This window comes from Pezoporus wallicus, unplaced genomic scaffold (genome assembly GCF_028554395.1).
Source record: "Pezoporus wallicus isolate ANWC-B61680 ecotype Strahan unplaced genomic scaffold, APGP_CSIRO_Pwel_v1 contig_7985, whole genome shotgun sequence".
Classification (NCBI taxonomy): Eukaryota; Metazoa; Chordata; class Aves; order Psittaciformes; family Psittacidae; genus Pezoporus; species Pezoporus wallicus.
In genome coordinates this window covers 1765533-1781892 of record NW_026636538.1, presented here as the reverse complement: position 1 = coordinate 1781892, position 16360 = coordinate 1765533, and the positions used below count along the sequence as shown (strand labels likewise).

General features: G+C 36.2%; 1 protein-coding gene across 9 annotated transcripts in view; it reads right to left on the bottom strand.

The window, feature by feature from the left end:
- The window catches only part of VPS13B (vacuolar protein sorting 13 homolog B), a 442303-nt gene that overhangs the window by 182627 nt on the left and 243316 nt on the right, over positions 1-16360 (bottom strand). For 6 of the 9 annotated variants that reach the window (XM_057400540.1, XM_057400542.1, XM_057400541.1 and 3 more), the window contains 5 exons: positions 14161-14332; positions 13065-13179; positions 10947-11088; positions 8743-9151; positions 2784-2895 (listed from right to left, as the gene is read on the bottom strand). In XM_057400540.1, the coding sequence (XP_057256523.1) occupies positions 2784-2895; positions 8743-9151; positions 10947-11088; positions 13065-13179; positions 14161-14332 (950 nt within the window). Of the gene's footprint in view, positions 1-2783; positions 2896-7730; positions 7846-8742; positions 9152-10946; positions 11089-11857; positions 11925-13064; positions 13180-14160; positions 14333-16360 lie in introns of those variants that run through there. The other 3 variants (XM_057400543.1, XM_057400548.1, XR_008971116.1) reach the window with 3 other exon arrangements.

Here is a 16360-nt window from a genome sequence, read left to right as displayed (position 1 = left end):
AATAATTTATTTTCTTTTATTCTATTAAAAGCAGCAGAAGCAAATTAGAGGAGAAGAGAGGCTGGAAAAAGAAGACAACATGTTGGGATTATTAGAATGTTGTAGCAGCTAATTCTTCAGTAATCAACAGGCTGCTGTAATGGTTTTTTCTTTTAGAGTCTTTAATGCTGCATATTGTACTACTTCTACCTCTGTTGGTATTTACTACGAAATCATTCACCAGAATACATGAGTTACACATTGTGTGGGTTTGCTCATTTCACTAATTGAATTTTAAGCACTCTATATTAGCCTGTTACACATTTTTGCTATCTAGAACCATCTCCCCTGGGCAGGTTAAAAAGGGTAAATACTGCGTAAGTTAAGAAATCTTGCATTTGGAGAAACAAATACTAACATCAGGCCCATGCGCCAAAAATATCCCTGACGCCTTTTTTCATTGAAGACAGACCATGTCCCCTGCCCTAACAATACAAAGCCTTGTGTATTTATCTCATTTTCCAAAGAAAAAATGAAAAATGGTGAAGCTAACTCCACTCACAAGTCCATTGGTCTAATAGCAGTGACTGCCGTGTAAGAAAATGAATGGCTTCAACCTTAACTACAGTATGTTCTGGATCAAAAAAAAACCCCACATGTAATTATAAAATGCACCGACTTTGACTCCTAACTTAAATCTTAATATATTTACTTAAAAAAATATTAATTTATATTGCTTGAAAGCATTGAAGCTTGCTTGAACAGATCAAAATAGTAACCCTCTTCCCAAAAACAAAAGACCACCCACTACCAACTTCAATATTGTCTCATAAAACTCTGCAAAGTAATTCGACACTCTGCCCGATGTATTTTAAAAACACTAAAGCTAGCATAATTGAATGCTTAAAGGAACAAAGATAAGACTGAATCATTTGGCAGCTGCTGAGAAATTAGAAGAATGGTGATAGCAGCAGTTAGAGGAAATTATTGAAAATGGCAGACATTACTCAGAAAAAGATACAGGAAGCATGGTGTTGTGGTGCTGGTCACAAAGAAGTCAGTAGCAGTCAGATGAGAGGTCTCTGTGGCACAGTGCTTGTTTCTACTTTACCCATTTAATGTCTTGATTTCTAAAGGAGGACTGGAGCATATTGTAACTGTATAAAACTATGAAAGCCAAATATACACTGCACAAATCTAGGTGGGAAAATTTATGTATATAAGTCCCAGAGACCCATAATGCAGAAGGGCATCAGGCCCTTTAAGGAACTGAGTGATTTCTGGTTTGAAAAGCACTGGATTTCTGCATTACAGGTAAAGCCACAATTACGAAGATATCATACTCAAAAATATAAATATAAACTGGCATAGCTTCATTGATTTTAGGTGTAAACTGCATCCCTCCTGTTGCTTACTCACTGATTTGTAATGTGTGTACAAGGAACATTACACAGATCCCCTCTAGGTGACAGGAACTGCCTTATGGGAGCTGGAACTTGCAGATTACACTTTATGAATGGGGATTTTCCTCTTAAATTTTTGGTTGCTATGAGAAGTGGAACGTATACTTGGTTCAGATATCAGATGGGAGTCTCTTTGGACTGAGAGGGCAGAAGGAGGTAAAGCCTGTAAAAATCTTGGGAAGATCTCTTTATCTGTGGGCACACAGACAGTTGGATCAGGACCTACAACCCAAAGCTGTTGTTGGTGCCAGGCTGTAAGATTTCATCCATGAAAGTTCAGTAATACAGTAGATACAATGCTCATTTAACAAAGGAAGGAAAAGAAAAAAAAAGAAAAAGAAGATATCGACTACTATAACTAAACATACAAGCAAAACCACTAATTTAAATGTTTCCACATGGAAATATGAAGAAAAAGCCTCTCTTACAACTTCTAAGTGATCAGAAGTGAAACTGGAGATACTTCATGGTCTCCTAAAAATCCTAGTCTTGACAAAAAAGTAAAACTTGCTGTCATTTTCCAGGCAGTAAATGTTTTACTGCTGGGAAAAGATTTTGATGTTTGTAATTTCTATTGAAGAGCACTATGAAGTAGTTAAAAATATTGCCACATCTGAAAAACAGACCAACGGGAAGTATAAGACACTTGTTCATCTGTGACTTTTCTCACTTGGTATTATTTGCAACCATACTTTCATGTCTGGCAACAGTGCCAACTCTACTAAGGATCATATATTACTTTTATCATGTTGATTACATATGTTCACCAGTTTTGCTGCCTATATATGATTTGTGTGGTTTGCACATACTTAGTGACACAATCCAGAGCATGGCATTTTCACAGAAAATGTGTTTACTGCGAAAGTGTTCCTTAGAAGTTTGCGTTCCTTTCAGCTTTGATCTACATGACATCAAGAATCCTACAGTTTGAATATATGTTCACCATTTATATTATTAAGATCTATCTCTTTCACACTATATGGCTACTGAGCACTTTGGTAGTCGCAAAAAATTTCCTGTTCTCTTAGGTGAACTTAGTCGTAGCTGAATAAAAGAAAGCCTCTTAAAATGTTCTCATCTGTGAGCTTAGGCTTCGTAATGACTTGACATTTAAATTCTGGTATTCATCAGCACTTCACAGAAGAACTTGGTTTGTCTAAATGGGTTTGAAAGCCCACAAGTGAAGAAAATCAGAAAAACCTGGTTTTGAATATCAAAAGATTGTATGTGAAAAGTATTTTTACAGGCTGCACGTACCCATTTTATTGATCAATTAACTTCTCCCAAAATGAATTTTTCTGAGACCATACATGAAAACCCAACCCCCTCTCCAACACTTACTGGTAAATGTCTTTTCTGAGCACAGCTCTACTAAGAGGGTTGTCAGCCTGAGGAGCCATAGACACAGATCCAATCTTGAGAACCAAAGTGTCTTCTTTAATTGCTGGATTAGCTGCAGTCAGGAGAAGAGAAAATACGTGTTTGATTAAAAGTCAAATGCTCGTAGCAGAAACTCTGAAAAACTATTTCTTAAAAATATCTAAATAAGAATGTCTGCTAAAGATTCAGTTTTGCACAGGAGCAACAACTAATACATAAAAAACCCCAGAAACAAACCCGAAAACTGAAACACCATAAAAACAATAGCACTGCTGTTTGTAACACATAAAAGACAGAAGTATTGTTATTTCATTTCCCCACAGAGTTTTATCACAAAACTAAATCCTCATCTGTGACCTCTCATTTTCTCTGATGGTTGTATTCCACAGACTTATTTTGTGATTTGCCTGTTTCTTCTTATCTGCTGAAATAACAGCATGTAAAGCAGGCTGAATCATGCCCCGTTTTTAATATGGTGCTTGAGACACGGTAGGATATTTATTGTAACCATCCCAGTAGCATTTGGTACCAGTTGCAACACACATGAAAACTTCAAACGCAAGGACTGAAAAAGAGAATCTGAAATTTGACACATACACAAAGAACAACATGCAACAGTGGACAGTAAATTTCACATCAATAGCAAAATTACTCCAAGAAGAAAGATCTCTGCTTTCCACTTCATGTACATCATAGTCAAATTTCAGCCACATTTACAAATTTTCAGTTTTAAAAACAAACAGTAGTCATAGTAAATAGAAAACCAAAGTTCTGCCCAGAAAAAAATAGCAACACATTTCTCATAGAATAGAATCATAGAATCGTCAGGGTTGGAAAGGATCTAGATCCAACCCCCCTGCCATGGGCAGGGACAACTTACGCTAAACCATATCACCCAAGGCCTCGTCCAACCTGGCCTTCAACACCACCAGGGATGGAGCATTCATAACCTCCCTGGGCAACCCCTTCCAGTGCCTCACCACCCTAACAGGAAAAAATTTCCACCTTATATCCAACCTAAACTTCCCCTGTTTAAGTTTTAACCCGTTACCCCTTGTCCTGTCACTACAGTCTCTAATGAATAGTTCCTCTCCAGCATCCCTATAGGCCCCCTTCAGATACTGGAAGGCTGCTATGAGGTCTCCATGCAGCCTTCTCTTCTCCAGGCTCAACAGCCCCAACTTCCTCAGTCTGTCTTCATACAGGAGGTGCTCCAGTCCCCTGATCATCCTCGTGGCCCTCCTCTGGACTTGTTCCAACAGTTCCATGTCCTTTTTATGTTGAGGACACCAGAACTGCACACAATACTCCAGGTGTGGTCTCACAAGAGCAGATTAGAGGGGCAGGATCACCTCCTTCGACCTGCTGGTCACACTCCTTTTGATCAGCCCAGGATATGGTTGGCTTTCTGGGCTGCAAGTGCACACTGAAGCCGGCTCATGTTCATTTCCTCATCGACCAACCCCCTCAAGTTGCTCTGAATCTCTTCTCTGCCCAACCTGTAGCTGTGCCTGGGATTGCTCTGACCCAGGTGTAGGACCTTGCACTTGGCATGGTTAAACTTCATGAGGTTGGCATCACCACCTCACAAGCGTGTCAAGGTCCCTCTGGATGGCATTCCTTCCCTCCAGCGTATCAACCGGACCACACAGCTTGGTGTCATCAGCAAACTTGCTGAGGGCGCACTCATACTAAACTAACTCTGAAGTTTCCTTAGAGGAAAAGACGGAATCTACTGCATCTCCCTCTCAGCAGACACAGACATACACAAAGCATTTGAACAACATTTTGCCCAGAAGTCAAACCCTCTAGTCCCCACCTAAATATAGATGGTTTGCTTGCCAGAACTAAGGTAGAAAAGTTAAGCTGACAATAACATCCTGTTTGTGACCAAATCAGAACCTGCATTTTCAACTTTTAGATCAAAAATATGGGCAAGGCATTATACTAAGTGTTAGAATTCCTGCCACTGCACACAAAGTTTAGTTGCGGTGTCGGGTTTTTTTTTCCCCTGATACATAAGAAAAAGGAGTAAAGTTACCAAATATACTTCAGATTGTAACTGCAACTTGATTAGGTAGCAGATGTCTAATTCTGAGAACTGGTTCTTAATAAAATAGATCTTAGGCTAAGAATTTTAATGTGTCTGACACTTAGCAAAACCAAATAAACGTAAGACTACTTATCAGAGTCTCTATTATGTAAAGGTTTTAAGATATGGTTCTTTTGTGCGTGGTTCTTCCTGTAAGGTCAAAAAATTAAGTCAATCTTAAACCAGAAAGAGTTACAGGCTTTAATATTTTCAGCTGATTTCTAACAAGTGGTAATGATTTAGGATGCTGAATTCTTATCTCCATACATTAACCCATGACTTCTTCCATTAGTTTTTCAAAATCTGGGAATAATGTATTAAACATAATCACAGTCATTATAAATGTGTAAAAACTGGAGGGGGAAAAAAGTCTACACTACTCAATATAAGTGCAGTGTAGGAAAAAACTAACAGACCAAAGTGTAATAATGTTCACAATCTTACTTGTTTTTACCCACTCATCTCAGTCTTCTTTTTTTGCTGAGATGAACACATTATGCTCTTCTAATCCTTTCTTGTATGGCTTCTCCAGCACCTGATTAAGATTTTTGGTGCTTTTCAGCACCCTCTCCAGTTTTATCAATACCTATTTTTATAACAAAAAGCAAAATGGACATGATATTACAGCTGCAATATGCAGAAGCACAGCTACCTCCCTTATTTCCTTTCACTACGTCCACTGTGACTGTTAAGATGTTTCCAGCCACTGTTTCCCAGGATAGTCTCTCCAGCCTGAGGATACAGTTTGAAACATAAATTGTTTCCTTGATACATAATTCTCAGCTTTACAAGATTTAGTATATTTTCTGCAAGCACTGATTTAAGCACAGTGATCCAGATGCATGGCCTATTGAGTGCTTAACACTATTTTCCTCAGGAAATTCTTTGCAACATACGTTGACATTAACAGCAATGGTTTTACGTTTACTTTCAGATTATTAAATACCAATTTCACTTATTATTCCCAATTGACAACTTGAGTTGGTTTGGGGTTTTCTTTTAGACTACTAGCTAGCCATTTTAAATTTATTTAACATTTGCAAAGATATTGTATGCGGATGTATTTAAATGAGAATACCATGAGACACAACGTCAGACTCCTTACAAAAGTCTAAGATTATCAAACCCTTGCACTGAATTGAAACCATAATGAAGAATGACAATCAGATGTGTTGAACAAAATAATTTTCCATAAAGCCATTATTTAGTCAGAAATAAGTAATACTTTGTTAACTGTACCCTGTAAGAGGTATTTTTCCCTTTACATTCTGTGGGGGAGAGTAATAACACTACCTCTCTTCATTTTACTTGAACATCACACTTTTCATTTTACTAGAAATACCTTCAGCTGTTAAAAACCTGCACTTCCAAGGTGTGTTAAAAATTACCCACAGAAGACTAAGATCTCTGAGCACAAGCTACTCTGACTGATTTGACACTCTTCAACCATAAGCAACGAGGATGTTACAGACATCTGTTATGACAGACTTCAAAGTAGAGTCATGTTCATGTGACAAGAATATATCACTTCTACAAATGCAGGGCATACATCCATTCAGTATGCTGCCTTTTCTTTTTCACTATCATCAAATTTATCATGGCCTTTCTAGTGATTCCTGATACTTCTAGTACGTACTAAAAAAAATTCCTATTGTCCTCAAACCAGCCAGATGTGGATTTTCCCTGCCTTTACCACTTCTTACCAGTTTTTTGCAATTTATGATTTTTATTTACAGTGTTCTGCTAAGCAGTAATTCTTGTTTCTATTTGTTATATATCGCTTTTATATATTGTGTTGCCTTTACTTCATTACTAAGGGTGGGCTGTTGGCCAGAGGTTGAAACACTACCTGATGTATTAACAGATCAAACTGTGATGGAAAGCAGCATTGCTTATTGCCTAGGACAGAAGGCAGCCCTCAAGTCCATTGCAAAAAGAAATGCTAATCTTGTGCTGGGGCAAAACCACATGAAACTAAAAGGTTATAAAAGCGTGTGGGTATATTCATGCTTGTGCAAATGTAAATTCCCCAGCATAAAACCCATGATGTTGCTTATTTCATAGTGTATGTGTACCACCACAGTTAACTGTGCAAGTCTGGTACTGCATGGCATGAATAAAGAACAGATTTGCCTTTTTTTTTTTAACTCTACCCAAAAAGTTACAATTACATGCATTTTTGGGGGGGGGGGGGAGGACAGCTGCAGTAGCTATCACTAGGTACAAGGTACAAACAGCAGATGACTGACTAGAAAAGAAACTGAGGTCAGTGTTTTTCTACTTTTACTGCAGTGATCACAACTTGAAACACCCAAATTTTAAGGGACTAAAAACCCCTCTTAATCAGTAAATGATGAATGATGATGTTGGGGATGTATCTCCACAACATGTAACAAGTTTCTAATCTAGTACACCAGTAACATGGGTCATATTCAGCTCTTATTCCTTATTATTGCTTCTAATTTCTATTGTTCTTGAAGACAATAAGCAGTAGAAGAGAAAAACTATTTCGCATTCAGAAGCAGAGAAGAGTTTCGGATCATATTTCAGATTTTTCCAGTGGAAGAGGTTTGCTGGATTTCTTACTTATTTAGTAAAGCTAATCTTTACTTTATTCTTCAAAAGCATATATAGTTTTTCTTCCTATCTCCATGCTTAACCATTTTGTTCCCACAGTAGCATTTCTGTTCTTTGCTTGCGTTTTCAAGCAAGGGATAGCAACAGGACAAAGTAGTTTATCATTTCTGTTTAACAAAGTATACAGCTACAGAGCTACAAAAATACAGTTTTAAAAAAAAAAAAATAATCCTTGACAGCACACCCCAGAACTCCCTTCCAACCACAATCATAATTCTTTCTTGCCAACACAGCTAGTCTAATTTTTATCTTCCTGTGTTTTCAGGATTCCCAGTTGGAAAATTGTAGAGGATGCTGGCAAAAAAAATTATCTATGTAAATTCTCCTTGTCTGCACTTCTTGCAATTAGGTTGTGAGAAAAACCTAAAGACTATACTCTTAGGATTATATTGTGTGCTATTGTACATAATGGTAAAAAAAACCACCAACCACCCATACCTACAGGACTTATGTAAACATATCAGGATTCCAGTAAAACTTTTCTCTAGGAGAACTGCTGGCAATGGGAGCAATCACACTCCTGCTAGCTGCTACATGCGGGAATTTTAACACCAGAATCTCTTTATTCACGTACACATATTTCAATAGGGATGTAAATATATTTTAAGCATGAATGGAAAAAAATTTATTACAGAAAAAAAGTACTACCATACATAAAGTAGCTACTTACTGTTGTTTGCAAGAACAGCTTATGCTATCCACACCTCTAAACACCTGAAAGCCTCTTGCATAGAAGTCTGAATGGTTAAAATTTACTAAATAAATGATAAACATTACCATCTTTTGGGCATCGATTATAAGGTACACTTTAATAACATTCTCCAAACTGAACTAGAACATCAAACTGCTTCACTACTTTATGGTTTTCTGGGTGCCAATTCCCACAAGAGCTAAGGCTCCCTGATTACACTCCATTGCTGGAACAGGCGCCTATGGAAGACTGAACTGGTATCAGCATAATGAGATTAACGCAAGAATCACCACTGCAAAATTGGGTTCACTTTCCACGATTCTTGACCATATAGGTATTGGGAAAGCAACAAACTTTTCAGCACGTCTGTAGAGAAGCAGCATGGATGTTGGATGTTTCCTAACACTGCTCTTACAACTGAAGGCCCCAGCAACAGTCAGTGATTTAACTTAGAGTACGTGTTTGCAATATTGAACAGCAAAATAATATAAATACTGTACCTTCAGCAGTGTGACGATCTTCCTCATTTTTGGGAAAGAAGACTCTTATTACACCAGTGTTAATGTAAATCAGAGGCAAGTTGCGGGAAGTTAGAGCATGAGTCCTCATAGGCTGGCCTGGTGATTTTCTTTTCTCTTTTTGACTCCTTGGCAACCTGGCTTGAAAAATGCTTGCAATCGCATTAAGCAAAGGAAAACAGAGGACCACATCAAAGGCCTGAGCAGAGAGAAGGATCTCATGGAGGAAGTGAGGAGAGCCATCAGTGTGACCTTCTGATAGTTTATGGAATGTTCGTCGTTCATTTCTTGATATCAGTTTGTGTCGGACATTTTTTGTCACAGCTTTGGTGTAAGTGAGAGAAAGAAATCCATGTTGCTGGTGTGAGCCATCTAAAAGTTTTGCAGTTGTCTGTTTCAAGGAGAAAAATAAAAACAAACAACTGCTGCAAAAATGTACACATATAACATCCATCACTCATATTCTCTGTTAGTTGTTTATGGTTCTATATTTTCTAATAGTTTTCCACTGTCTTTGTATAGTAGAAAAAAATCTTTCATTTTTCTGAAAGAACAATTTGTCCACAGTGCATCCACACTTCACTGTACTGCGGCAGCTAAAACTGATTTGCTGAACATTTTGTTTTCTGGTAATTTATGTTATATGCAATTCAAAACTAATCAGCCAAAACCCCCACATATTCAAGGGTCAAAGTTTACCCATTTTTGTTGTTAATTTTTCACACAGATATGTATTTTGATTTCTCCTTCACTTCAGACATTTCAAAAGTAGATCTTAGTCCCTTGCATTACTCCTTCCATATGTGCAAATGGTGCTAAAATAACACATGGATGCTGAGGTAGCTTCACTCCATCTAAAAATGGGTGTATAAATGACCCATAGTCAACTAAGTACTCTAAGAATTGAACTGGTTTTGCCCTCGTCCCCTCTGAGTATTTAAAGAGAACAGCAGCACCACATGCTAAAGTACATCACTTAAATAAAGCTAAACTGTACTGTACTTTAGAAACAGCAGATTCCTTCAAGACATATTTCCCAGCTAAATGTGACAATTGTATGCTTAGCTCCCAGAAGATGCATAGAACAGTTTTCATATTACCTTTGAAAGTCTTTCAGTAATACATTGTTACTGAGTAAAAAATGTAAAAATAAACACTAAGAAAACCGTTATTTGAACAGTATAATGAACATTTTGATAGAATTCCAGTTTGTTTAAATATTAGCTATAATCATGTGAGCACAAATTAAAGCAACTACATTTTACAAGTAGTTGCTTCTTTCAGCATTTCAAATTTGATTTTAAAATAATTTAATATTATTTAAACTTTTTAATGGAACAATATCTTCTCTTAAATAAACAGGATATAGAGCTTAAATGCTGAAAAACTAGAAGCTTTTATGATTAAGTAAATTAAAACAAATTGGTAAGTTAATTTCCTGTAAGAACTGAAACAAACAAAATAAGAGAAAGTATTACCAATCACTATTCTTGATGAAAATAGACCACACAGAACTTCCACTAACATAAAGTGATTCTGTACATCCATACATTTGTGAAGATAAATAGTCCAATGTCATAACACATAAAGTCTTTCAAGGATAAACAGGCAAGAAAAAAGAGGTTAAATGTGTGAGATATTCTGAATCAGCAAGTAATGTTCCAAGCATTCAAAAGAATAACTCAAATATAAAACTGTTACATAACAGAATTATAGAAGTGATTTTAAAAGGTTGCATAAAGGAATACTGCAGTAATACAAAGTCCTAAAATCCCTAAGTAGATATCCAAATTACAGGAACAAAATGTGGTATACATTAGTGGCTGTTACATATTTGGTTTTCAAACATTACTGTATGTGCTCACTTGTAATAGAAATTAATCCCATTGACTGCACTGGACTGCTGCTACATACCAGGTGGTGAAACATCTACCTTCATTCTTGTACCTACTAAAAAATGACTGACAACTATTACTAAAGACTAAGAGGGAAATAACACAACTAATACAATCAGTATAAGCAATACATGTATTCTGTACCAACAAAAAGAGATTACAAGAAAGAAACTAAAGCCATTTGAGTTTTTTCGTTGCGTTTTTTTTGTTTTGTTTGGATTTGGTTTTTTAATCCAATTGGTATTTATTAGTGGAAGTTCTGTAGTAAAAATTTTTTTTAAAGATTCTTACAGAGGGAAAGAAGCCAGAGAAGTTACTGAAAGGGTCCTGCTTGCTGATGGGTCGAACCAACAAAGTACGTCTGTTCAGCTTGTCAGTACAGGAAAGGAACACACCTCCATATTGCCCCAGAGACCAAGAATCTTCCCCAAGACTTGAGGTAATGAACAAGGCATGGAAGAGGGAAAGAAAAAGAAAAAACAGTTGAAATACATTGAACTTCCATGTTTCTACATAATTGAAAGCTAAAGCCTTTGCCATACTGTCCTGGGTCCAGCAGTAGCAGTCATTTTTCTCCTTCTTAGTAGCTGGTGCAGTGCTGTGGTTTTGACTTTCAGCCTGGAAACAATGCTGGTAACACCAATGATTTCAGCTGTTGCTCAGTAATGTTTACTCTGACCAAGGACTTTCTGAGCCTCTTGCTCTGCCAGGGAGGAGGGGAAACTGGGAGGAAGCAGAGACAGGACACCTGACCCAAACTAACCAAAGGGGTATTCCATACCACAGCACGTCATGCCCAGTATATAAACTGGGTTCAGTTAACCAGAAGGGCTAGATTACTGCTCGGGTTGGGCTGGGTATCGGTCAGCGGGTGGAGATTAAGACCATGAGAATAAAAGTACAGTAAAATCCTGGATACAGAAAGGGGACTTACACCTGGATTTTCAGCAGATACCTTCATTAGAACGAGGAGGAGAATGATTACAAGAATTAAAAAACTGAAAGAAAAGCTATATTCATATATGTTACAAATCGTTGCACTATTTAGAAAAAAATAGCTATTAAGTACTAAAAAGTACTTTGTACTACAATTCCTTTAACATATGAAGAATTCCTATTTAACATATGAAGAATAAAGAAAAATATGTTGCTGAAGAAGAGTTGTTCAAGGTAAGCACCTTAGTTTACTAAAGAAATCTCACCAAAAGCTTTTCTTTGCATTGTAGGAATATTCCTTCAAAATGTCCTGACTGCCAGTCTCCCCCTGGCCTGGAAGACAGAACGTTCACCTTATCTATTCTCTGCTTTTGGCTTTAGACTACAAAGATTTAAAGACAGAGAAAGGTATTCTGAAGATATTACAAAACATAAATGACAACAGTAACAATATTGTCAAGTAGAAGAAGTTTTTGCTTGACTGGTTTGGTTGTTTTTTTTTTTATTTTAAAGCCTCAATATAACTTTAGCAAACAAGTACACCCTGAAGTTGAAAACATTCCTAAGGGAACTTCGGCTCCTGGGAATGAAGTACCTTCTCTCAAGCTTTCCATAAAATCTGTGGACAAAGCAGCTTCTTCAGAGGATGTAACTACTGGGATTCCAAAGCATTTTAAAGCATCATGACTTGATTTTAAAAAGATTTTTTAAAATAAAGTACAAATCCTGATTATAAAATGTTACAAAATACAATGTGTACAAACAATAACTGCATTGGGCAAAAGAACAGGAATTCAAATTTTATGTCTTTTTTTTTCAGGCAGCTGATTAAAAAAAAAAAGTCTTAGAAATGCTTATAACTTTTCTAAACTGATACTGTATTTCCTTCCTACAATATTTTGGGAACAACAGTTGTGCAGTAAGACCTTGCAGACACCAGCTCTTGCTTGGGCACATTGCATAACACTGCGCTGCGTGACAGACACAGATGATCAGCGCAGTTCCCTGTGTTACAGTGCTGCTAAGCCACAGCAAAGGAACAGCTCAGTTTTTTAGAAACTTCTTTTATGCCTAAGAGGGTAGAGTATGGTGCTGTAAGTCATTACATGTTGCCACTTTTTAACACATCATGAAAAGATATTTAAGGAATTTCCCATTCAAAAGTTCAGCTAAAATTAATTACTTTTTTTTTCTTTGTCTAACAGACCAACAGAGCAGTAAGTAGGAAAAAAACACTCTCTGGATTCATACTGATTGCTGTGGTTTTCTTTGGAATCAGATATAACTCTGAGAAAATGCAATTCTGATTTTATTACTTAAAAGGTTAAAATAATTTCACTGAAATTGAACAGTTACCTTCAATTCAAGAAAACAATTAAAAAGGATAAAGAAAAAAAAACCAAACCAACGAAAACACCTGCTGCCTTCTTTCTTCCTACGTGAAATAAAAGTAGAATAACTTCCAGAAATTACCTGTTTCTGTAATGGTCAATATTGAAGCTTTCTATTTTACATTTGATTTTGGTATAGACATCCTGCATATCCACTGAGGCACTGAGATCTTCTACTTCACTGACAACACAAACTTCTGCAATAGACAAAGAACAAAATGATTAATCTGAAATTTGACAGGTTTTAATCTATTTCATTTATTTAATTATTTATTTAATCTATTTTTTTTGCATCAAGTGTCACACTGAGAAAAAAAAACCTTAGAATCAAAATCTTTTTACACAAAAGTGTAGAAACTTGGAGGGTTTAGTTCAGGTGTTCATAGCATAATTCCTGAAAATGTATAAAAAAATATTTGCCAAGATACTTACTCTAACAATATATAACATTTCTTTGTCTCAATAATAGTTTTTTAAAATCAAAGGTTCATGTATATCTCTCTGAAAATTACTTTTAATCATTATTCTCCTTTTTTATTCATATTTCTATGAGTAACAATGTTAATTGCTGAGGAACAGCGTTTCCTAACGAAAAAAAAACAACATAATTTCAAGTCTTGCAGTACATTTACAGAATCTGAGTTCCTTTCAAAAAACTACTGTTCGGATGATAATCCAATTCTAATATCGAAGAAAAAAGAGAAGCTTTGTACCACACATATTTCTTATTTCAACACAAAAGTAGAAACTTCTACTTGAACTCCATATTAAACTTCCTATGACTTTAAGGATTATACTATGATGGTTCAGTTAAATTTGTATTTGAAATTATCAGTAAAAACCTGCGTGTCTATGCATGGACATAAACCACTACTAAATCAAATAAAAATGAAATACAATTGCTTCTAAGGCAATAAACACAGCACTCAAGTAAAACAACCAAGTTATCGACAATTTAATATAATAATTTTTCCAGAAAGGGGAAGTTCATGCTGAAAAACAGTACTGAATTCAGATTACATGTAGTAACCTAACTACAGCTTGTTGCTCTAGTTTAAAAATAGATCTAACCCATTATTTTTGCATTTCAGTGTTTAATATTGTCACGAAATGTTCCATGCTGTTAAATAATGTATGGATTTTAAAATAGTATACTATAGGAAAAAAATGCTAAATACCTGTGCCATTATTTCTAGGATCACGAGCAAACAATTTTATAGTAATTTTTGGCAACATCCACTGCATCCATAGGCTGACACGTCCACTTGAGACTCCGATATTACTTGTTGTTTGTTCCAGTGTAATGGAGTCTGAGAATGGAGAATCATCACCACCCTGAAGAGAATCACCCTATGAAACAAATGTAACAGCTGAAGAAAAAAAAGTGTTCCTTTTCACCACTCCTTTTTTCTTATGCCTAAACGCCACTTTTTAATATTTCTGTTATTTAAAAAAGGTGATTGTCACTTGTGATGTTCTTAAATATATGCCACATTGACAAATGAGCTTGTAGAAGCTTCTGTACCATCAATTATCTCTGTTCATTCCCTAAAACATTAAGGACTCAACAAAGACGACACAAAGATTAATGTTTTCAGGAAAGGATCATGACAAATGAAAGCTTAACTGAAAATCCTGCTACAGTGGCTTATTAAACCCCTGCAGGCATGTTCTGATAGTTCTTGATGGCACAACTGAAATATTATCAGCAATGGGACTTCATCCTGCTCTTTAGCTGGAACCTGCTGCCTCCAAATAGGAAAGGAAAGATGCAAACTTGTAATTGCTCATTGGCTCCTAGTGTTTACAGCCTATTAAACTGAATGCAATGGACACACATATCACTAATAACAATCAGAAGCCATTAAAAATCCACCAGTATCTTCACTTGCAACTCCAAGTTGCAAGTGTTGAATATTTTCTTCATTATTCAAGCACAAAAGGAAAGGACCATGGTATTGTCATTTGGATCCACTAAGGCCAAGTTGTTTCTAAGATTTACAGCCCAATAATCACCCAAAATCTTAACTTCCATTGAAGGTGAGGAGGATTAGGAATTGTAAATTATGATGAACAACATGCTCAGGACTTTTGAGATTTATCTCATGACTGAGACAATGTCTGCAGAAGGCATCCTGGAATCAGAACTACACAGAAAGCATAGCAGTTTGACTGAATTTGTTTTAACCTATCAGGCAAGAAATGACAATGCACTTGCTTGAACTTCAGATATCCCAGAAAAGCTTACTTTCAGTAGCAAAGTTTAAAATCTGACAATACTTGAGTTATTCTGCCGTCCAAGACTAGAGAATGTGTGTATGGAAATTCTGTTAGCAAACTATTTTCTGGATATGTAGAACTTATCCCAAACCAAATGAACATTTCTTGGCTCATATGGAAGCATTTATGTTGATAAATCACATTTTCAATCAACTCAGACCTACAGTTTAATTATAGGATTTCTATCATGTGTACATGTCCTCTTACCACCAGCCTAACAGTAAGAGAAGACAACAAGGTAGCTTAAGATCCAAATACAATGTCTGACAATGCGCTTCTAGAGTTTATTGCATAATGAAGAATATGAGTATTTTTACTACTTTCTTTCTCAGAGAAACACTGAAACACAGCTTCTGCTTCACGCCTTCAGCTTTATATCACTCAATTAACATTTACCGATTTTTTTTTTCTTGTCCCAGCAAAACTCTTAGAGAAAACCGAGAAAACCAGCAAATGACCTTTACCCTTGAAAACCTCAGGGATACCTAGTACAATTGGTAAGAAACCATCCACACTGTCAGTAGCTGAAATAGAGTTATTCATTCATACAAGGAAAGGAGAGCTTGTACAACTAACATATGTACGTTACTCGAAAATAATACCTAAACGTAAGATTAGAATATCTGGATCGGTTCAAAAGATGTAATATGAAATGTTGAAATGAAAATTAATATTCAATTCAGCTTCAATTATATATGGTAATGGTGGCTTTACATTAATCAAAATAAATGGAAGAAACCAGGTATACTTCCATTTATATGTTTATTCTTTAAGCCATTATTGCTTAGCACTCTGAACAAACTACCTGTAGAGCCATAGGCGACCATCTATCCCAGTTTCAGCTGGGAAAGAGTTAATTTTCTTCCTGGTATAATGCTGTATTTTGGCTTTAGTCTGACAATAATGTTGATAACACACCAACGTTTTAGTTGCTGCTAAGTAGCGCTTACCCTAAGTCAAGGAATTCTCAGTTTCCCATGCTCTGCCAGTGAGGAGGGCACAAGAAGCTGGGAGGGAACAGACAGGACACCTGACCCAAACTAGCCAAAGAGACATTCCATATCATAGAACATCATGCTTATTATATAAACTGATGGG